The 23253-nt window shown below is 42.2% G+C and overlaps 1 protein-coding gene across 4 annotated transcripts; it reads right to left on the reverse strand.

The window, feature by feature from the left end:
• Positions 1-533: 533 nt before the first annotated feature.
• Positions 534-23253, reverse strand: usp5 (ubiquitin specific peptidase 5 (isopeptidase T)). 4 transcript variants are annotated; one of them, XM_061947738.1, is made up of 20 exons: positions 22968-23253; positions 20992-21120; positions 20846-20909; positions 20626-20753; positions 20416-20561; positions 17505-17689; positions 17342-17436; positions 17069-17262; positions 10826-10897; positions 10642-10729; positions 10435-10560; positions 10189-10351; positions 9947-10109; positions 9656-9744; positions 7057-7242; positions 6598-6741; positions 6358-6500; positions 6089-6239; positions 5921-6005; positions 534-1060 (listed from the first exon to the last, which is right to left on the reverse strand). In XM_061947738.1, exons 1-20 carry the CDS (start codon positions 23073-23075, stop codon positions 967-969), a joined length of 2553 nt encoding a protein of 850 aa, XP_061803722.1. In that variant the 5' UTR covers positions 23076-23253; the 3' UTR covers positions 534-966. The 4 variants fall into 4 exon arrangements, with proteins under 4 accessions (XP_061803722.1, XP_061803729.1, XP_061803737.1 ...); XM_061947745.1 differs by having other exon boundaries at positions 10198-10351; positions 22968-23252; XM_061947753.1 differs by having other exon boundaries at positions 7114-7242; positions 22968-23252.

Genomic DNA, 23253 nt, shown 5'->3' on the forward strand with positions numbered 1-23253 from the left:
ATTTTTCCAAGCAGACACTTGAATGCTAAGTCCAAGATCGCCTGTGCAGTTTATGAAGTTTTTACGATGGTGACAGTTTGACTCTGGAACAGATTTATTCACTTTCAAGTTTCTGTTATATACCAAGTGGAAAGAAAGCATTAAATCAAGGCAAGGGTCTAACCTCCACTTGGAGGGCAGTTAAATGTGTTTTGTATTCCGATTTAAGACTGAAATCCTTCCTCACTCTCCCCTGCACTTGCCGGGTATGCAAACATTGCAAAGGCAGAACTTCAAAAAGGAAAGCACAAAGAAAGCTGCACTTGACAACTTCATGCTGAGATTGTGCACACCGCAGCTTAAATACAAAACACGTGTCACTGAAAAATCTTACATCACTTCAAAAGGGAGGCATTTCATCACCTGCAGGAAGAACGCAGAAAAATTGTGTACCCATAAAAAGCATGAAATACAATTATTTGTCACAGAAGACGTAACAAAATCTTTGCAAACTCGCAATTGAACCCGAAAAGGTTAAAGAAAAAGCAACTAGATTTGTTTGACTTTTTTTATTGTTTTCTTTCATAGCACACATTGGAGCGGCCTGCTCTGTGATTGAATAAGATGGGAGAGTCCGATATCAGTAACTGAAGCCATGCATTGTAAACCAGTACAGGTCGTAGGATATTTAGAAGGGGTATCAATACAAGTGTGAGCCTTTCACGTGATAGTTTTAGATTTTCAGGAAAGATTAACTTACTGCAAGTCGATAATTGAGTTAAAAAAACAAAAAAAAAAACACATCCCCAATTATGTGCAGCCAAGCAGTGAGGAGTAAAGAGAGATGTATTTACACTTCTTATAACAAGGGTGTTTCAAAGAGCTTGTTGTACGTGTGTCAATAAAAGTTGTGTGTACGTGTGTAAGCAATCACACGCATCACATTCACTTTCCCAAAAGTGCCACCATGCGCCCCCACCCTCAGTCTTATTCTGCCACTCGCCTATAGAAGTAGAGGTACCCCAGGTCTTTGGGAGGTTTCTCTGAAGCGCACACCTTCTGGTCATTGAAGATAACCCACCTGCCAAACACACATCACAGTGTGTCAATCTGAGAATTATTTCTGTATAATAAACACATTAAGTGAGTGACATTAAAAAAAGTATAAAGAGTACAAGTACCGGTAATGTAAAATATTTTCTACAGGAAATGATTAGTACCGTATTTTCCGCACTATTAGCCGCACCTAAAAACCACAAATTTACTCAAAAGCTGACAGTGCGGCTTATAACCCGGTGCGCTTTATATATGGATTAATATTAAGATTCATTTTCATAAAGTTTCGGTCTCGCAAATACGGTAAACAGCCGCCATCTTTTTTCCCCGTAGAAGAGGAAGTGCTTCTTCTTCTACGCAAGCAACCGCCAAGGTAAGCACCCGCCCCCATAGAACAGGAAGCGCTTCTTCTTCTACTGTAAGCAACCACCCGCCCGCGTAGAAGAAGAAGAAGGGCGCGGATATTACGTTTCATTTCCTTTGTGTGTTTACATCTGTAAAGACCACAAAATGGCTCCTACTAAGCGACAGGTTTCCGGTTCATGAAAAGACGCAATCTCTCCATCCGCACACGGACTACTATTTCACAGCAACTGCCTAAAGACTTTCAAGAAAAGCTGGCTACTTTCCGTGCATATTGTAAAAACAAGATAGCTGAAAAAAAGATCCGGCCAGAGAACATTATCAACATGGACGAGGTTCCACTGACTTTTGATATTCCTGTGAACCGCACTGTGGATACAACGGGAGCACGTACGGTGAATATTCGCACCACAGGGAATGAGAAGTCATCCTTCACTGTGGTTCTAGCTTGCCATGCTAATGGCCAGAAACTTCCACCCATGGTGATATTCAAAAGGAAGACCTTGCCAAAAGAGACCTTTCCAGCCGGCGTCATCATAAAAGCTAACTCGAAGGGATGGATGAAGAAAAGATGAGCGAGTGTTTAAGGTAAGTTTAAGTTTACGCGAAGAGGCCGGGTGGCTTTTTTCACGCAGCTCCGTCCATGTTGATATACGATTCCATGCGCGCCCACATCACGCTGGTTTTAATATATTATTAAAGTTTGACTGACCTATTTGACTGTTTTTTTGACATTCCTTTAGCGCAGTTAGATGCGGCTTACAACACGGGGCGGCTTATAGGTGGACAAAGTTTTGAAATATGCCGTTCATTGAAGGCGCGGCTTATAACCCAGGGCGCCTTATGGTGCGGAAAATACGGTAAATGTAAATGTAATAAATAAAACTAACTAAAATAATATAAATAAATAAAAAATTAAAGTTCAATAATAAAGAGGCCACATACACATAATGTAACAATGAGAGAGCTTTTCTATAAAATAAAATAATATACATTGGCCACACACAGACCAACAGAAAAAAACCCTTCTATAAAATAAAAATATACATTTCCAAAAATTTGACATACCGTATTTAAAAAAGGACTACATAAAACAGTATACACAGGTCACACAATACAAGTTAATACAATAGCAATAGCTGGGTTGCAATCACATGACCGAAAGGACACATTCGGGCACTTTCAAGTTTCATGCGATTGTCGAGAGCTTCATTAGGCTATGGTTTATTTGCCTGAACCAGTGGAGATATGGGTGTATTAGCTATATAAGCGATCATGAAAAAAATATTTAAATTGGGATGGAGTGGATTTTTACACTCTTACAAATTTTTTTAAATTTTTAAGATCATCACCAAGATGTTACTGCTCGCTACAACCTCACTTCATTTGACACTCACGGTATTTAGAGAAAAAAAGATTGGAGGCACATCATGTATTTACATCTGCAGGTTCCACAAATTAAGCATCAGTCGTTGAAAGACAAACTTAGACTTATCCGTGCATCGCTATAAGTAACATATTTGATTGACGCAAGTGCCGTGCTGCTGTAATCATGACGCGAATAAGAAAAAGGATAAGTTTGTTTGCAGTTGATTTCATACTACAAATATTAGTCTCATCTACAATTCATGTCTCCAGTTGTTTTTATGGTGTTCGTATTTTGTCTCATTATTTAGCTATAGATGTCCCTGTTGTTTAGCAATGTTTGCTAGCGATATCAGGATTCAGTACACTGAATGCTGCTGAGCCTACGAGAAATGTATTCATCTAGTTTATTAGGACAATTAAGGATATTTTCTTGATGCTAGCAAATATCCCCAAAGATGTTATAATGTGGTCATCCATGTCGGATAAAGCACTTGGCTTTCCTGCACAACAACAACAAAGCTTTTAGTTTCGATTATGAAAATCGATAATGAAAATACGGTAGATTGAACCAACAATCACAATATTTATTACTAGGACTTAACATGACATTAGTTTATTTGTACAACCAGGTCTTCAGTTATATTTAGGCATAGCAACCACAAAAGAACAAACTCATGCCATTTCTTGTCCTTTTCATACGTTTGGTTTTACTCTCAAACACTACTAATATAGTATCACTGCACACAAAAGCATGGTCTGATTGTATTCCATAAGATGATGAAAGTGATATGTTCTTCAACGCACTTTTGTTTTCCCCCTGACTTTATTACCTTTCTGAACCACTTCTTCCGGGACTCTATGAAAGCTCTTTCCTATCTCTCTACTTAACGATTGGAACACCCCAGAATACAACAGCAATATGGCATTTTATGCTCAAACTTTACACTCTCTCTCACTTGTTGTAATGCAACGCTCAAGCTGCTTGACCATCATGTGAAGAAAGCCGTGAAGAAGAAAAACGGATATGACGTCATTTGCAACCCAGCAATAACATAACGTGAAATAATAGTGAAATAAAATCATATAGATAGCTGTAGTAAAATGTTTTAGTAAACCTCAAGTATCAATCAATCAATGTTTACTTACAGGTAAAAGCCAGTAAATTAGAATATTTTGAAAAACTTGATTTATTTCAGTAATTGCATTCAAAAGGTGTAACTTGTACATTATATTTATTCATTGCACACAGACTGATGCATTCAAATGTTTATTTCATTTAATTTTGATGATTTGAAGTGGCAACAAATGAAAATCCAAAATTCCGTGTGTCACAAAATTAGAATATTACTTAAGGCTAATACAAAAAAGGGATTTTTAGAAATGTTGGCCAAATGAAAAGTATGAAAATGAAAAATATGAGCATGTACAATACGCAATACTTGGTTGGAGCTCCTTTTGCCTCAATTACTGCGTTAATGCGGCGTGGCATGGAGTCGATGAGTTTCTGGCACTGCTCAGGTGTTATGAGAGCCCAGGTTGCTCTGATAGTGGCCTTCAACTCTTCTGCGTTTTTGGGTCTGGCATTCTGCATCTTCCTTTTCACAATACCCCACAGATTTTCTATGGGGCTAAGGTCAGGGGAGTTGGCGGGCCAATTTAGAACAGAAATACCATGGTCCGTAAACCAGGCACGGGTAGATTTTGCGCTGTGTGCAGGCGCCAAGTCCTGTTGGAACTTGAAATCTCCATCTCCATAGAGCAGGTCAGCAGCAGGAAGCATGAAGTGCTCTAAAACTTGCTGGTAGACGGCTGCGTTGACCCTGGATCTCAGGAAACAGAGTGGACCGACACCAGCAGATGACATGGCACCCCAAACCATCACTGATGGTGGAAACTTTACACTAGACTTCAGGCAACGTGGATCCTGTGCCTCTCCTGTCTTCCTCCAGACTCTGGGACCTCGATTTCCAAAGGAAATGCAAAATTTGCATGGTTGGGTGATGGTTTGGGGTGCCATGTCATCTGCTGGTGTCGGTCCACTCTGTTTCCTGAGATCCAGGGTCAACGCAGCCGTCTACCAGCAAGTTTTAGAGCACTTCATGCTTCCTGCTGCTGACCTGCTCTATGGAGATGGAGATTTCAAGTTCCAACAGGACTTGGCGCCTGCACACAGCGCACAATCTACCCGTGCCTGGTTTACGGACCATGGTATTTCTGTTCTAAATTGGCCCGCCAACTCCCCTGACCTTAGCCCCATAGAAAATCTGTGGGGTATTGTGAAAAGGAAGATGCAGAATGCCAGACCCAAAAACGCAGAAGAGTTGAAGGCCACTATCAGAGCAACCTGGGCTCTCATAACACCTGAACAGTGCCAGAAACTCATCGACTCCATGCCACGCCGCATTAACGCAGTAATTGAGGCAAAAGGAGCTCCAACCAAGTATTGAGTATTGTACATGCTCATATTTTTCATTTTCATACTTTTCAGTTGGCCAACATTTCTAAAAATCCCTTTTTTGTATTAGCCTTAAGTAATATTCTAATTTTGTGACACACGGAATTTTGGATTTTCATTTGTTGCCACTTCAAATCATCAAAATTAAATGAAATAAACATTTGAATGCATCAGTCTGTGTGCAATGAATAAATATAATGTACAAGTTACACCTTTTGAATGCAATTACTGAAATAAATCAAGTTTTTCAAAATATTCTAATTTACTGGCTTTTACCTGTATATAGCCCTAAATCACAAGTGTCTCAAAGGGTTGCACAAGCCACAACGACATCCATGGTACAGAGCCCACATAAGTAAGCCAGTTCATTTATTTATTATATCAAAGCAATTGCAATATTATATTATATAATATTTAATGTGTTCTATATGGACACAGCGCCCTCTGCTGGCTTATTGTGAGGGTAGTTAATAATGATGCACTGCATCATATTGAGAGCAGTTTCTATTATGGCCCTGAGATGTATCTACAGAATAAACAAGGTAAACACAACCACAATTATAACCGCAATGATATATCTTTGCAAACAATATTGAAAATGGAATTGATGATGTACTGCTTGTATTGGATCTCATATTAAGGCTAAGTGTAAGTGCTGCTTAAAAGATAACAATGACAATGGACAAAAAGGACACTTACTGCTGATCCTTCTTGATATGACAGACATAGTGGCCACACATGGTGCTCGTACCCATGTGGCTGATGAAGGCAATCAGCTCATATTCTGGGCAGACAGAAGAAAGCACGCTGCGTTGAGGACAAAGAACCACTTAAGACAAAACACCATTGTCCCATACGCCTACTTACTGCCTGGTCCGTCTCGGACACAAGGCCCAGGAGGAGGATCCCGAACGCTCTCGCTCTCTGCGGCGGAGCGACCTCCTTCGGACACATCCATGGACTCCAGGTCGTCCAGGTGTGAGAAGATCCAGTCCACGGCCCGGTCCAACGTATTGCTCTGAGACAATAAAATAACTTTCAAAACTGAGCATAATTATATCAGTAAAAAATACAACTTGTGTGCCCAATGTTGTGACCAGATGGTCTAACTGTACGTGAGAATGTTTCATTCTAACCGTTGCCCGAAGTGCTTTGGTCGCTTGGTCTCGGCTGAAGCCCATTGACACAATGGTTGCCAAGTGTTCCTCGGAGATGCTTTCTGTCGGCGTCGTTCCACCACCTGAGCTGCAGCCGGGCAGGATCAGGGGGGCGGAGAAGTCTGCAACCAATCAGAAAGAACAGGGAGAAAGAAACAAATGACTAAGAAAAGCAGACTAACGGATTGAGGATGTGCTTGCTACCACTGCTAAGCACACCTGGGTCGTCCATGTGGCCCATGACCCAGTTCATGGCGGCGTCGATTCCAGTGTTCCCAGTGTAGTACACCGCTTTCCTGCAGGCCTCCATGGGGAATCCCATGTCGCAGAGCTGGGACACCGTGGAGTCGTCAAGGACTGGAGCTGAGAATTTTGGAGTTTGAAAAAGAAAAAAAAAAAGCGAATTACTTTGACGCACTTTATTTCTCAGAGGAAAAAACACATCACAAATGTATTTAAAACTTTTAAATAATAAGGGACAAGCGGTAGAAAATGGATGAATGGATGTTATAAATCATCAGAAACTAAATAATTATGTGTGATATATAAACCAAGCAGTGCAAAAGTGAACAACAAAGACAACATGAGGACAGCAAAGGTAGAACGGAAGTAAAAAGGAGGACAGGACGAGTCGAGGTTTGACGTGAGGAAAAGAGCAGAAATGACAGACAGACTGACACAGCAGTGGGGAGTAGAGAGAGTCGTCCTCCTCGTTGCCGTGGGAACCCAGGATACCTTTAACCTCCACATCTGGGGTCATGAGAGGGGGCGGGGCCACCTCTGGTAAGAGCTCCTCCCCCGGCTGCTGGCCTGCTGCACGGAGCGCGCTTAAGTCCAGAGTGTCCGGGACGTCGATGCTCACATCTGCAAAGAACATCATGGGCCACGTCACACTTCTGGCTACGTTCGACATTCTAACAGACCAATGCAAGTACTCTAACTTCCAAACATTAACCATCTTACGATAGTATATGTATGGTCTTAAGGGACAATACAATAGAATTAAACCTTGGATATACTTTAAAGTAGTCGGTGTATAACTTGAGGTGCAGTATAAAGATTTACTATCAACTGAAAATCCATCGGCATACATTGAGTCTTGAATAAATAGCTGGCAACACATTAGTGGTAAGATAATGGTGTTTACAGTCATATACAGTCCTGGTCTGGGCCTGCACGAGTGCTGCTGGCACTGGGGAGCTGCAGTCCATGAAAAAAAAAAACATGAATTCCACAGAGGTTTAAGGCAGTAGTAGATAACAATAATGCTCACACTAAATATTGACACCATTTGCACATGTTCACTGAGAGGTGTAGTAACAACAATCGCTGCATATTGACTCATTTTCAGTTTACAGGAAATCTATCAAACTGTACACTGACTACTCCAAAGTATGTCATATAACAAAAATATACAATTTTTTTTTTACTCTTTAGTACCTTATTTTCCGCACTATAAGCCGCACCTAAAAACCACAAATTTTCACAAAAGCTGACAGTGCGGCTTATAAACCGGTGCGCCTTATATATGGATTAATATAAATATTTATTTTCATAAAGTTTCGGTCTCGCAACTACGGTAAACAGCCGCCATCTTTTTTCCCCGTAGAAGAGGAAGCGCTTCTTCTTCTATGGTAAGCAACCGCCAAGGTAAGCACCCGCCCCCATAGAAGAGGAAGCGCTTATTCTTCTACTGTAAGCAACCACCCGCCCCCATAGAAGAAGAAGCCCCCGGATATTGCGTTTCATTTCATTTGTGTGTTTACATCTGTAAAGACCACAAAATGGCTCCTACTAAGCGACACGCGTATAACGCAGAATTTAAACTTAAGGCAATATTTAACCAAAGAACTCCAACCGCTCGATATTGGTGTCAACAGGGCATTTAAAGCACGACTGCGAACGGCGTGGGAACAATGGATGACCGAAGGCGAACACACCTTCACTAAGACAGGGAGACAGCGCCGGACGACATACGCCAACATCTGCCAGTGGATCGTAAATGCCTGGGCGGATATTTCGGTCACAACTGTGGTCCGAGCTTTCCGGAAGGCAGGATTCCCAGAACTGCGACGAGACGGAGCCGGCCATTTTGGATCCCGTATTCGCCCAACTTTTTAATTCGGACACCGAAGGAGAAGAATTCGAGGGATTTATGAATGAAGAATAACTTCAGAAAGTGAGCGTTATGTTTATTTTGTGTGTTGTGACATTAACGTTCGAGCAACATTAAGTTATTGATGCTTATTGATTGCACATTTGCACATTACCGTACATTTTGGGAGTGAACAGAGTTGTTAGAACGCTGGTTTTTAATATATTATTAAAGTTTGACTGACCTATCTGACTGTTTTTTTGACATTCCCTTTAGCGCAGTTAGATGCGGCTTATAACACGGGGCGGCTTATAGGTGGACAAAGTTTTGAAATATGCCGTTCATTGAAGGCGCGGCTTATAACCCAGGGCGGCTTATGGTGCGGAAAATACGGTACTAGATTTCCGATTTAGGGGCTCCAATTTGATTATAAATCGATTATTTATACATCTTTAATTATCATATTGTATTGTATATATTATTTGTATGTATATATTCTAAATCTATAACATTTAATTAATAATATGTTTACAAGGCTCCTTTGGCTGCACATGCAGTATTGCGCAGTATTTTTTTTAACTGGAATAGCCTGCTCAGTGAAAAAATAAATTAACGTCCCTACTTGGCGAGCAGGCATGCCCAAATACATTTTTGTGCCTTCTAAAACCACATAATGCACAAATACTTTGGCTGCAGTCGTCATAAAGACGTTTGTCGTCTATTTACTCATTCATATCTATGCCTAAACTGTATGACTACTATTGTCTCTCTTGATTTATTAATCTATGTGCTAAGTTCCTCTTCTTAGCTGGTTTTTCCGTGTTGTAATGCGGTTCCTATTAGCCTTCAGTGGAAATGTACAAAACATGTATTCTTTTCTTGTATTACAACTTCACATTCAAGCTAGTTTAGCGCTGCAGCTAGTATACCTTGTCCTCTCTTAATCCGTGTGTGTCGGCGTTTACCCAGCTAACATGGATAGAACCAAAAGGTAGAACTAATGTTTAGAAAACATTAACATTAAGGCTGCATTTTAGAACCGTCTGTATTACCTTATCTAACATATGTCAATAATTGATACTTGTACATTGAGTTCTCACCGTGATGCATTGGAAAATCGGTCATTTTTCTACAAAGTACACATTAACATAGATTAACTGACCAAGTGATTTTTGCACTTACCCAGTTTCTTAGGGACCCAGTCAAGACCAAAGGTAAACTTCTTAATCTGAATAACTAAGTGGTCTGGGAACGAGGCAAATCGGGTGGTTCTGATGAAAGAAACAGAAAGACTGATGAATAAAAACTATCTTTGTTAACAATAACAAGGCCAAAATTATTCATACCCCTGGCAAATTTTGACTTAAAGTTACTTTTATTAAATCAGCTTTGTGATTAGGAGTGACACAAGTGTTGCCAGTGATATGAATAATTTAAGGCTGGACTGTATTTTTGACTTTGGTCAGTGCATACTTGGTGGCAGTAGTTTTGGCTTGTGCAGCAGAGCTCCAGAAGTCAGTAAGGAGTTCCGGTTCAGTAAGGGCCGCCATGCAAGTCGCAAAGGGAATTTGTGCACGCACAGGCGAAACCGATGAGTCCCCATTCTCACGCCGGCGCTCCACCTCCTGCAGCTCATCTGATGGGGAGATGGTTTTACATGAAAAAACTGTTCACACAAGACCAAAAACATGGCAAGTAAGAACAAATCCTATTACCCTCCTCACCTGTGTTGATGGCCTGGTCCATAGGCACAGGCAGCTGGATGATGTAGTCCACCCGCTGTGTGTACTTGGCCTTCTGGGATTGCTGGCACACAATCCTGTCCTCCAACAGGAACCTGAAGGCTTCAGATGGGTTGGGACCGGAGCGACAGTTCCTCTGTTGTAGAGTGGAAGTAACAAGATGAGAAGAAGAAAAACGGTAATGGGGGCGCGAGCAGCATTAAATGTCGTCAAATTTACCTCCACCATGTTTATGAAGTGCAATAGAAACTCCTGAGCATCCTGTTGCCGATTGGTGGAGAACTCCGGGTGACCCCGCCCAACAAGTGCTTTGAACATTTGTGGCGCTATGCCGATTTGGTAATCCTGGAAATAAAACATTCGATTTATCTTGAAAAATTGTCAATTATTTTTCAAAAAAGTGTCGCTATTTGTAGCTTTTCTTACTTTGGGCTCAGATGCACCATTTTCATCGGAAGCATCTTGAGCCAGCTTGGAATATTCGCCTGACAACAGACCGTAGCCCAACTTGGCTCTGTCAGACACAACAAAAATAATAAAGTCTCTGCAGTGGACATACAACAGAAGAACCAAGTAAGTTTTCTTTTTAACACTGAAAAAAGATACTCACACTTGGGTTTTGAAGTCTTGAGAGGGATCGCTTGGGGCCTCGTCAATTATCTTGTCAATGTTGCACACGTACCTAGACAGAGCAATATGACTACTGTCAATCAGTGTTACTTTGTAACGCGTTACTGTAACGCCGTTACTTTTGGCGGTAAATAGTAATCTAACGCGTTATTTTTTATATTCAGTAACTCAGTTACCGTTACTACATGATGCATTACTGCGTTATTTAACGTTATTTTTTATGTAGTATCGGCTAGAAACTGAGAAGATCTGAGTGTGTTTTATTGGAGCGCTGCAGAAGAGGTGACCGGAAAAGAGGTGCGCGCTGTCTATGTGTGTATGTGTGTGTGTGGGAGGGGGCGTGTCTGTGTTGACATCATGGCGGAGCCAGAAGTCGAGTTTTTTAACATGGAGATATTCTCACTACTTTTCTTTTGTCGACCACAAAGAAAATAACATTATAGTTAAATGTAAGTTGTGTCTTGGATCAAAGATCCTATCCTAGCAATTCAAATCTGCAGAAACAGCTACAAAAGCAACATGCTTCGACGAAGTTAGTAAAGAGAGACACACTTCACCTCCACCTCCAACAGCGTCTGGATTTTAACGAGGCACTGCGCACTGAAGGTACACACACTCTGTCAATTCCCTTATATACTCTTTCATTCTAGACTTCTAGAGTGTTTGATTATCACATCACTCTAAATGTATAGACCAGGGGTCCCCAAACTACAGCCCACGGGCCGGATCCGGCCCCCCCGCCTCCAAAACCCGGCTCACGTGAAGTCCCAAGTTAAAAAAAATTTAAATTAATTTATTTATCTTTTTTTTTTTTTTTTAATCTTTCCCTTCTAATCCATTTTCTACCGCTTGTTACTCTCTGTGTCTCCTAGCCGCTCAAGCAAATCATATTGTCTAAAAATGAATTTTCCTATCGATAACGTCCATCCATCCATCCATCTTCTTCCGCTTATCCGAGGTCGGGTCGCGGGGGCAGCAGCCTAAGCAGGGAAGCCCAGACTTCCCTCTCCCCAGCCACTTCATCCAGCTCTTCCTGTGGGACCCCGAGGCGTTCCCAGGCCAGCCGGGAGACATAGTCTTCCCAACGTGTCCTGGGTCTTCCCCGCGGCCTCCTACCGGTCGGACGTGCCCTAAACACCTCCCTAGGGAGGCGTTCGGGTGGCATCCTGACCAGATGCCCGAACCACCTCATCTGGCTCCTCTCGATGTGGAGGAGCAGCGGCTTTACTTTGAGCTCCTCCCGGATGGCAGAGCTTCTCACCCTATCTCTAAGGGAGAACCCCGCCACCCGGCGGAGGAAACTCATTTCGGCCGCTTGTACCCGTGATCTTGTCCTTTCGGTCATAACCCAAAGCTCATGACCATAGGTGAGGATGGGAACGTAGATCGACCGGTAAATTGAGAGCTTTGCCTTCCGGCTCAGCTCCTTCTTCACCACAACGGATCGATACAGCGTCCGCATTACTGAAGACGCCGCACCGATCCGCCTGTCGATCTCACGATCCACTCTTCCCTCACTCGTGAACAAGACTCCGAGGTACTTGAACTCCTCCACTTGGGGCAAGATCTCCTCCCCAACCCGGAGATGGCACTCCACCCTTTTCCGGGCGAGAACCATGGACTCGGACTTGGAGGTGCTGATTCTCATCCCAGTCGCTTCACACTCAGCTGCGAACCGATCCAGTGAGAGCTGAAGATCCTGGACAGATGAAGCCATCAGGACCACATCATCTGCAAAAAGCAGAGACCTAATCCTGCAGCCACCAAACAAGATCCCCTCAACGCCATGACTGCGCCTAGAAATTCTATCGATAACGTGACAATGTTAAATGTCAAAACGGATTAAAAAGACTATATATATATATATATATATATATATATATATATATATATATATATATAGCCCGGCCCCTGGTCAATTTCTTTTAACCCAATGCAGCCCACGAGTCAAAAAGTTTGGGGACCCCTGGTATAAGCTATAAAGTTCACAAACATAAAGAGCGATCCTAGTGGGCCAGGCCAATCTTTCCTTATCTCTGAACTAAAACTGGGGAAATGTGTAAAGTGTTCTGGGCTTCAGACATGATTTTATTTTAGAATTTCTTGAGAAAAAAAAACGACTGGTTAGGCTTTGTGTATGTAGTGTGTGCCTTCTTTGGTTTACAGCTATGTTTTTATTATGCTGTTTGTTACTTATGTATGTTATGTTGCAGCTATTTAAAATAGTTTTGTCAATTTGTTCTGGCCTGAAAAAAATTGGCCCTTTGAAACATATCTTTGTCTTTGTGTGTTGTATGTAGAGCACATTGCTTAGCAGAGTTCAGTGATGCAAATGCATGTCAAGTTGATCAACATATTATATTAGCTCCAGTGCAATAACAGTACTGAAATGAAGGCTAAAAGGGCATTAAAGGGGGCCTTAAAAAATATTATTTCTAAAAATATATAAGTAACTAAATAGTTACTTTTCACAGTAACGCATTACTTTTTGGTGTAAGTAACTGAGTTAGTAACTAAGTTACTTTTGAAATAAAGTAACTAGTAACTGTAACTAATTACTGGTTTTCAGTAACTAACCCAACACTGCTGTCAATTGATAAATACTAGGTATACCAGAGATAGATACTGCGGTATTGCGGTTTCAAAATCTTCACAATAATGCCGTGACGTATGACTGTATCAAACGAAAACTTGGTGAATGAAGGTTTTTCTGGCGCTTTTGCGTTGGATGGTCTGCAAATAAACTACATCTCCAAAAATCTTCTCGGATTGCCAGCGCACTGGTGTATGTTGCCGCGACTCGCTGTATTAGCTAGCGACACTATAATTTGTACGAACATTCCTTCTTTAAATAAACTTTTCAAGAAGAGCATATAATTCAAACGTCCCTCTTAGAATAGACCACGACAAGTGGACCGTAACACTAACCTCTTTGGCGCAGGTAACAAAGCGCACCACGTTTGTCTCGAGCGTTCCAAGCCAAAACCGACTTGGTCAGGACGCATCATGCGTAGAGAAAATATAATTGAAGCAAAGGAGGCTAAACCTACATTTTTTAGGTATTTACAATATTAAAAGTTAAATTGTGAGTTAACTTTTCTGCAGAGGACACTGCTTTTTAGAAAGTAAAAGTTGAAAGACACTAAAGTGTCCCATTGTTTTACACTTGTTACACCAGATGCTTACGTTGTCAGTTCAACTGTGAGTTTTTTTTAATTTTAATATTTGCTTGTAACATTGGATGTTCTTGCACTATTTTTTGTACTTAAAATACATATTTGTAGTGATGAATATGATTACAACATGTTTGTATTGAATGACTAAGTGTTTATCCTAAACATTCCTGCCACTTCATTTTATACATACTGGCATTTTTCGCAAGTCTTTTTTGTACAATACGACAATAATATCATGCCGTGGTCTTAATACTGTGATAATATCGTACAGTGACATTTTGATATTGTTACATCCCTAATATATACCAATCAGTTATTGTTTATGGCTGACACTAGATAAGCATAGTTGTACAATATGTGTCCATATCTGCAAAGACATCATGCATCTACTACCAGGATATACAATGTGCATGTACAATGAATAGAGTAATTTCCGCACTATAAAGCCTCTACTATTCTGCCCCGCCCCACTCTTTACACGATGTTGTGGCTAATTTGGGGCGTTTCCTTGGCTTCACATGCCACCAATACATTTTGCCTTGTCACTTCAGACCAATGAAAATGCCAAACGGGTCACGGTGGAACAATGAACCTGTTAAACCGAACGCACTTACACAATAATTTAGTGAGCTATTTAGGTACGCGCTCACCTCACCTCCATCATGGAGAAAACACGAATAAATGCACGCGACGCAGCCCAAAACACAAAGACGATCGACCCAACCATTGAAAAGAGAAACAACAGCCGCATGGAATGGAAATTCACCACCGCTAACAGGCCCCAATAGGCTGGACCGACACGCGCCGAAGAAGATGGCACGAGCCCAGATGTGACCTAACCTGACTCTCGCCAGATCCTTGTAGTCCGCTGAGCTCCACACAAGGATCTGGGACTTCGCAATAGGAGATGTATTTCAGAAGGCGGGGCCTTGTAAAAAAAATCATTGTATGTGATTGGATAAACCACTTGTCCGTTATCTTGAATGACGTGCTACTTCAACCACTCACATGGAAATCAACCCGTGACGCTGATGAGAGAGACGCTGGGAAATCCAAAACAGAACAGCCGACATATTGGATAACAACAGAGCGCAAAGTTCTCTGTTCATCTTTTAAATAATTAATATTCGATAGATTCGACAAAACAGTTGCAATAGCAGAATCAATGTCAGCTAACGACTCCTTGCTGCGTGCCACCATTGTTGTTTGAATCAAACAGTCGCTTCGGCGCTACATCACATCTATGAAATCCCGCCTGGCGATCCTGATTGGTGAATGCAAAAACAAGACCAAGAAAACGCCAGGCGAAGCAACCCTGAGTCCCCTCAACTATTGACACCGAACAAGATGACCCCAACGCATGGCAGGAGGACAAGGACAACGACTGACGTCAATGACCTCTCCGGTAGGCTCTTATAGGTCGTGTGACAAGTAGAACTCTAACGGTTTTGTAGATACGGTTTTAAAATGTTCGCACATAATGCCGTGTGGCATGATGGTATCAAAACAAAACTTGGTGAGTGTAGTTTTTTTCTGGCACTTTTGCTTTGGCAGGTTTGAAAATAAACTACATTTCCCAGAATCAATGTGGGGGTGAGGAGCGCCGTAAAAGAGAGAGAGAGGAAGCAGGAAGGTGTTCCACTTTGTAGTCAATCAGAGGAAGGTTTGTGTTTCGAAATAACTGAGTTATGTTGTTAACAAACAACCAAACCAACCCTGGCGAAAACATAACGTCTGTAGAGGAGCACAGCGCGCCATGTTCGTCTGAAGTGCCTGAATGTATAAGATCATTCATTTATCAAAAATAATAAAGGAGATAAAACATTATAGACCTATGTTAAGTGCCTGCATAGTATTATAAAACATCTTCAACAATGGACGAACAACTACCGTATTTTCCGCACTATTAGCCGCACCTAAAAACCACAAATTTACTCAAAAGCTGACAGTGCGGCTTATAACCCGGTGCGCTTTATATATGGATTAATATTAAGATTCATTTTCATAAAGTTTCGGTCTCGCAACTACGGTAAACAGCCGCCATCTTTTTTCCCCGTAGAAGAGGAAGTGCTTCTTCTTCTACGCAAGCAACCGCCAAGGTAAGCACCTGCCCCCATAGAACAGGAAGCGCTTCTTCTTCTACTGTAAGCAACCACCCGCCCGCGTAGAAGAAGAAGAAGCGCGCGGATATTACGTTTCATTTCCTTTGTGTGTTTACATCTGTAAAGACCACAAAATGGCTCCTACTAAGCGACAGGTTTCCGGTTCATGAAAAGACGCAATCTCTCCATCCGCACACAGACTACTATTTCACAGCAACTGCCTAAAGACTTTCAAGAAAAGCTGGCTACTTTCCGTGCATATTGTAAAAACAAGATAGCTGAAAAAAAGATCCGGCCAGAGAACATTATCAACATGGACGAGGTTCCACTGACTTTTGATATTCCTGTGAACCGCACTGTGGATACAACGGGAGCACGTACGGTGAATATTCGCACCACAGGGAATGAGAAGTCATCCTTCACTGTGGTTCTAGCTTGCCATGCTAATGGCCAGAAACTTCCACCCATGGTGATATTCAAAAGGAAGACCTTGCCAAAAGAGACCTTTCCAGCCGGCGTCATCATAAAAGCTAACTCGAAGGGATGGATGGATGAAGAAAAGATGAGCGAGTGGTTAAGGTAAGTTTACGCGAAGAGGCCGGGTGGCTTTTTTCACGCAGCTCCGTCCATGTTGATATACGACTCCATGCGCGCCCACATCACGCTGGTTTTTAATATATTATTAAAGTTTGACTGACCTATCTGACGGTTTTTTTGACATTCCTTTAGCGCAGTTAGATGCGGCTTACAACACGGGGCGGCTTATAGGTGGACAAAGTTTTGAAATATGCCGTTCATTGAAGGCGCGACTTATAACCCAGGGCGGCTTATGGTGCGGAAAATACGGTACTAAAGCACTCTCTTGACTCGCTCCAATGATCAAATTAACAGATTGGGAAAACCTAAACATGGCGCCGAGCATAAAGATGACAAGCAGATACTAACTTGCTCTGGAAGTCTGGAACGGTGAAGAGCACTTGCATTACAGAGTTGAGGTAGCAACTGTTGCCCAGGTTCTTCATGCCGGTAAGGCCGGGCCCAAACAGGGGACGCAGAGTGGTCCCGGACTCTTGGATCACCTCCCACTCTCCGACACGCTGATTGACGGCAATCTCCAGCTCTGTCATGGTCCGCTCAGTCTGAAGAAGCGCAGACGGAGACATCAGTATGAGGACTACATATGAAGTCAATAAGGTTACGTCCAATACGTGCACTTGCCTTCTCCATGGTCATCATGTCAATGCCAAAGTGGGACAGATGCTCTGGTAACTTAGAGTCCAGTACCATGTCATCCTCCTCGTAAGAGTAAACATCTGGACATACGAAAATGCCAAAGTTATTACGTTATCCGACTGAGTTCTTTTCAATTGCGCCGTCTCACCTGCTCCGTCGGGGGTGATGGTTCCCAGTTTGACAGCCAATGGGTGTCCCGTCTCTTGGAAATGCAGCAAGGCGTGGTTGTTGCCACCTGTGCCGTCAAAGTACCTGCGACCACAGAGGACTTTGCCGTCCGTCAGGTTCATCCAGATGTTCTCCTGGAGGCCGCACATTTCGCATCGCCAGCCGCTAGTAAAGAGGGACACACAGGGCGTAAGCGCTCCAGTAGCAGCATTTCCTTAAGCATACTATGGTCATGTCTATTGTAATTTTGCAATTGAAAAGGTGCACCATTTTAAAAATGGAGGTTAACCGGTCATTATGGGTGAAGTCACACAAGACGTCAGCAAATCCTGTAAGAGCTGGGCTCAAAGAGCATTTTGAGCATTAACTCCGCTAGCATTGCTTTTTCTTAAGCTTTGTTTGTGATCCACAGAAGGGCACCAGTCATGGCAAGTTCTACATAGCAGTAGAAACAAAGCGGTAAGCACATCTTTGTCCGGGCTACTCAGTACAAAATAGCTAAAGAGGCAAAAAGGTCAATATTTTTAAAAACAAATAAGAGACTGAACATTTAAAACTGTACAAGTTTGGCTTTTTGTGGTCCACAGAACTAGTGGTGGAACGGTGTGATGATGACCATACCTGTAAATTATATTAACTAATACATAGATGCAGAATAGTGACTATATCAGGGTTGCCCATTACGCTGATCACAAGCTAACGGTCGATCGCGGAGGATGTGTCAGTAGCCGGGCATTAAAAAAAAAAAAAGTTCTAAAAATTAGCGATCATCAATCTTCACTATGACATGACTTTTGTCACTTGATTGACATTCGCAGCACCCGAGGATCTTGTGAGATGACGCTGGCTGCTGCGAGCTCAGTATTAACAAAAATTGACTGACAGGAAGGCGAGAAACACTTTTTATTTCAACAGACTCTCTTCCGTACCTGCCGTCAACAGCCTAAAGACCGACCACACAGTTCCTGTCTTCACAATAAAAGTGCTGCTCCATCCTGCTTGCGCTGACAAAATAAAAGTCTCAGAAGGCTAGCGCACACAAACAAGCTACGGAGTTTTCCATCAATGTATTTCTTGTAAAGTGTATAAAACGAGTATGGAAGCTTGACAAATAAGATGCCAAAAACCAACTACTTTCATGTAATATTGGACAGAATTTAGGACTTTTTTTCACCTCCACAATGTAAATTGGAAAATCTGGAAGTTATCAGCACTACTGGGAATCTTGCCTGATTCCAATCAATGCAAGTTAGGTAATACAACGAATGATATTCTTGTCTTCATGAAAGAAATGAATCTATATGTTATGGTTTGGATTTATTTCGAACATGCATACAATTACAAGATGATACATGTGTTAAACATTCTTGTATTTTTATTAAACACCTTTAACATGTAAACAAAACATTTCTGTTTCATAAATAAATGAATATATATATATATATATATATATATATATATATATATATATATATACATATATATATATATATATATATATATATATATATACACACACGCACATAAAATATCCATCCATTCCATTTTCTACCGCTTGCCCCTAAATATAAAAATATTTATATAAATATATATATATATGAAGATTAGGTAGATCATGACAGGCAATAATGTTAAATTGAGACTTAAAACATTGCCTGTACCGTTAATAAAGGTGATATAACTGTGACAACTTGAACTGAAACAGATTATTCAAATTTCCAATACTTCCTACAGAAAAGGGAGGTCAACTAGCATCCCAAAATGGATTACCGTATTTTCCGCACTATTAGCCGCACCTAAAAACCACAAATTTACTCAAAAGCTGACAGTGCGGCTTATAACCCGGTGCGCTTTATATATGGATTAATATTAAGATTCATTTTCATAAAGTTTAGGTCTCGCAACTACGGTAAACAGCCGCCATCTTTTTTCCCCGTAGAAGAGGAAGCGCTTCTTCTTCTACGGCAAGCAACCGCCAAGGTAAGCACCCGCCCCCATAGAAGAGGAAGCGCTTCTTCTTCTACTGTAAGCAACCACCCGCCCCCGTAGAAGAAGAAGAAGCGCGGATATTACGTTTCATTTCCTTTGTGTGTTTACATCTGTAAAGACCACAAAATGGCTCCTACTAAGCGACAGGTTTCCGGTTCATGAAAAGACGCAATCTCTCCATCCGCACACGGACTACTATTTCACAGCAACTGCCTAAAGACTTTCAAGAAAAGCTGGCTACTTTCCGTGCATATTGTAAAAACAAGATAGCTGAAAAAAAGATCCGGCCAGAGAACATTATCAACATGGACGAGGTTCCACTGACTTTTGATATTCCTGTGAACCGCACTGTGGATACAACGGGAGCACGTACGGTGAATATTCGCACCACAGGGAATGAGAAGTCATCCTTCACTGTGGTTCTAGCTTGCCATGCTAATGGCCAGAAACTTCCACCCATGGTGATATTCAAAAGGAAGACCTTGCCAAAAGAGACCTTTCCAGCCGGCGTCATCATAAAAGCTAACTCGAAGGGATGGATGGATGAAGAAAAGATGAGCGAGTGGTTAAGGGAAGTTTACGCGAAGAGGCCGGGTGGCTTTTTTCACGCAGCTCCGTCCATGTTGATATACGACTCCATGCGCGCCCACATCACGCTGGTTTTTAATATATTATTAAAGTTTGACTGACCTATCTGACTGTTTTTTTGACATTCCCTTTAGCGCAGTTAGATGCGGCTTATAACACGGGGCGGCTTATAAGTGGACAAAGTTTTGAAATATGCCGTTCATTGAAGGCGCGGCTTATAACCCAGGGCGGCTTATGGTGCGGAAAATACGGTAGGCTCATTTTTGTGGGTCCTATTCTAAGTGCAGGGGAATGACAGAGTACTTAAGTCTTACCTAGGAGGGATCTTGATTCCGTTGTCGAGCTGCTTGAGCTCAACGGCATGTCGCGATTCCTGTCTCACCTCGCCGTCCCACTGTTGTACTTGCAAGGTGTGCGACACCGAGTCAGCCACCATGATGCCTGTCATTGACAGGGACACCTTAAGGAATCGCGAAAAGAGTTAGCGTAAACAACTTAAGACATTGTTAGCGATTCCGTCTCACTCGCTCTTTTACGACATCCAGCATGGATGTAAGGTCCTCCGATGTCACTTCCTGCCTGTCAGGAAAGATGACAACCTTGACGTCCTCTTCATAATTCTCCTGCTCAACATCAAAGCCCCCTTCAATCCCTAGGAAGGCGACAAAGAAAACATATTAGTTATTTTAATGTATATGATGTCATTTGATTCTATGGTAGTCACACTGGGCATTCATGTTTTACCTATCGCCAGTCTGGTGGGCTTCTTCTTAGGCGGGTGTCCAGATCCAGAGTTGTCCTCTTCCTTCTGAGAGAATAACATAATAAATTGGGTAATATCACAAACAGTATAAACAAGACTGCTGGTGGTGTCATTCATTTTACTATACCTTGGCCTTACGAGTCCTGGTGATGTGCAAGTAAGCCCTCTGACCAGACCTAGCGTGGTGCCTGTCCACATACTGGCTTCCAAAACCCAGAAAGCTGTTCATGCACACGTACAGGCCTCCTTCGCTTTCCTGGAGGAAGGGGATCCGAAGATGTTTACATGTTATGTACTATTTTATTTTTAATCATATTGTAAATTATAAATGATAAATGGGTTATACTTGTATAGCGCTTTTCTACCTTCAAGGTACTCAAAGCGCTTTGACAGTATTATCACATTCACCCATTCACACACTGATGGCGGGAGCTGCCATGCAAGGCGCTAACCAGCAGCCATCAGGAGCAAGGGGTGAAGTGTCTTGCCCAAGGACACAACGGCCGTGACTAGGACGGTAGAAGGTGGGGATTGAACCCCAGTAACCAGCAACACTCCGATTGCTGGCACAGCCACTCTACCAACTTCGCCACGCCGTCGTATATTGTAGTGAATTATATTTATGTAGCGCTTTTCTGTAGTGACTCAAAGCGCTTTTACATAGTGAAACCCAATATCTAAGTTACATTTAAACCAGTGTGGGTGGCACTGGGAGCAGGTGGGTAAAGTGTCTTGCCCAAGGACACAACGGCGGTGATTCGGATGGTGGAAGCGGGGAATCGAACCTGGAATCCTCAAGTTGCTGGCACGGCCACTGAGCTATACCCCCTGTTGGAATAATTGTTTGTAAGTTATCACAAAAGAAACGTTGTATTATGAATGCTGTCTTTCGAGGCCTAACAAGAGGAAGAAGGCTCGTAAAACTCCACTGTGATTTCAACACGGACAGATGGCAGGATCTGCTCAGCTTCCAGAGGAACTCTCTTTGAAATGTTAAACGAACTCTCTTTGAAGTATTTCACAAACTCTCTCCCAACTATTTGGTAACCGAGGTCAACGCTATTTACGACCCGCTGCCCTCTTGAAGTTGCTGTGGTCAGGAGACGGGAGGAGGGTTATCCACTGTCCTCCAACACCTGCCCCAGCTGGATCCAGGAAGAGCCCAAGCCCGAGAAATCCTCTTCTTGAACTTCAAAGCGACCGAAAACAATGACTGTTTTACATACGTCCCATTCCTGCTGTGACATGTGTTGGTGCGTGAACATTGAATATTGTAATAAAGAGGAGACGAAAACCTTCTTCGTCAGAGCGTGGTGCAGGACTGTACAGAGAGTGCAGTGGCCATGTCTCTCCTCAATTGAGTCCAAATTGAATTCTGTCTCTGTTTGATTCCTTGCCTTTTGTCTTGTTTAACAGATGTCCTCAGTGTTTGAACGTGACACCCCCCTATACTATAATATATATATACAATACATATTGTATATGTATTGTGTGCTTTTTTTCCCCTTTTCTCTCCCTTACTTTTCTTTTTCTTTTAAATTGTAATTTGTACTGCCTTTTTTTACATCATGGCCAGGGGACTATAGATGAAAACTAGCCTTATAGCTAATTCTGGCTTTTTTTAAACCATGTGTCGTCATGTGTTTTATGAAATTGCAACTAATCTAATATTTCTCCTCCATCATCACAACCCTGTGAAGTTGTCTGCAATGTGGCAAACTTGCTAGGTATGACACTCCAAAACTCCTGTTGACCTGTCAAGTGCTGCCTAACTCGCCAAATAACTAATGTATAATGTAAATAGGATGTCTTACTGATAAAACATTTTGTGAAAATGTTTAAAATACTTACAATAAAAGCCTTCAAATCTAGCCCGGATTACAGGTAGTGAGGGCTGCTAGCTAGCTAGCATGCTAAGTGCTAACTTCACTGTGTTCTGTTAGCTTAGCTTAACGTTGGTGGCTAGTTAATGAGGCGAATATCACACAATTTAACTAAAAATCGCTCAGCAAATCAACACAGAGAGAAAATACACTGATTAATTTACCTGCTTAGTTAGGTTTGCTTTGAAATTCGGCCAAAAAAAGGAGATATGTTGCTTACCGGGGAGGAAAATGACAAGGCGCATTCATCTTTGTGGACACGGTCTCCAGGCTTCGGAACCCGAATTGTGGACAAAACCGACATCAAAACCTCACTGACGTCCCCCATGGCTTGTTAGCTAGTACCGCCGTTCAGTGAGACACTCGCCCGTTTATAAACGTGGACCTCCGGGCGACCTTATTTCCACCGAGTGCCTTGGCGAGCCCGTCAAACGTGAGTGTGTTTGTCTGAATGAACCATGAGACGCTGCCGTGTGCTGTGTTGTGTTGTGTTTGTGGGAAGGCCC

The sequence above is a fragment of the Nerophis lumbriciformis genome, linkage group LG04, assembly GCF_033978685.3.
Source record: "Nerophis lumbriciformis linkage group LG04, RoL_Nlum_v2.1, whole genome shotgun sequence".
NCBI classification, from domain to species: Eukaryota; Metazoa; Chordata; class Actinopteri; order Syngnathiformes; family Syngnathidae; genus Nerophis; species Nerophis lumbriciformis.

What these genes read in the sequence shown, in the direction of transcription:
- usp5 (XM_061947738.1), bottom strand. Translation starts at nt 23,075, where the DNA reads ATGGGGGACGTCAGTGAGGTTTTGATGTCGGTTTTGTCCACAATTCGG. An exon ending in GCCCACCAGACTGGCGATAG is followed by an intron (nt 20,754 to 20,845) that starts GTAAAACATGAA and finishes TCGCCTTCCTAG; the next exon opens with GGATTGAAGGGGGCTTTGAT. An exon ending in CTGGGTCCCTAAGAAACTGG is followed by an intron (nt 7,243 to 9,655) that starts GTAAGTGCAAAA and finishes TGTTCTTTGCAG; the next exon opens with ATGTGAGCATCGACGTCCCG.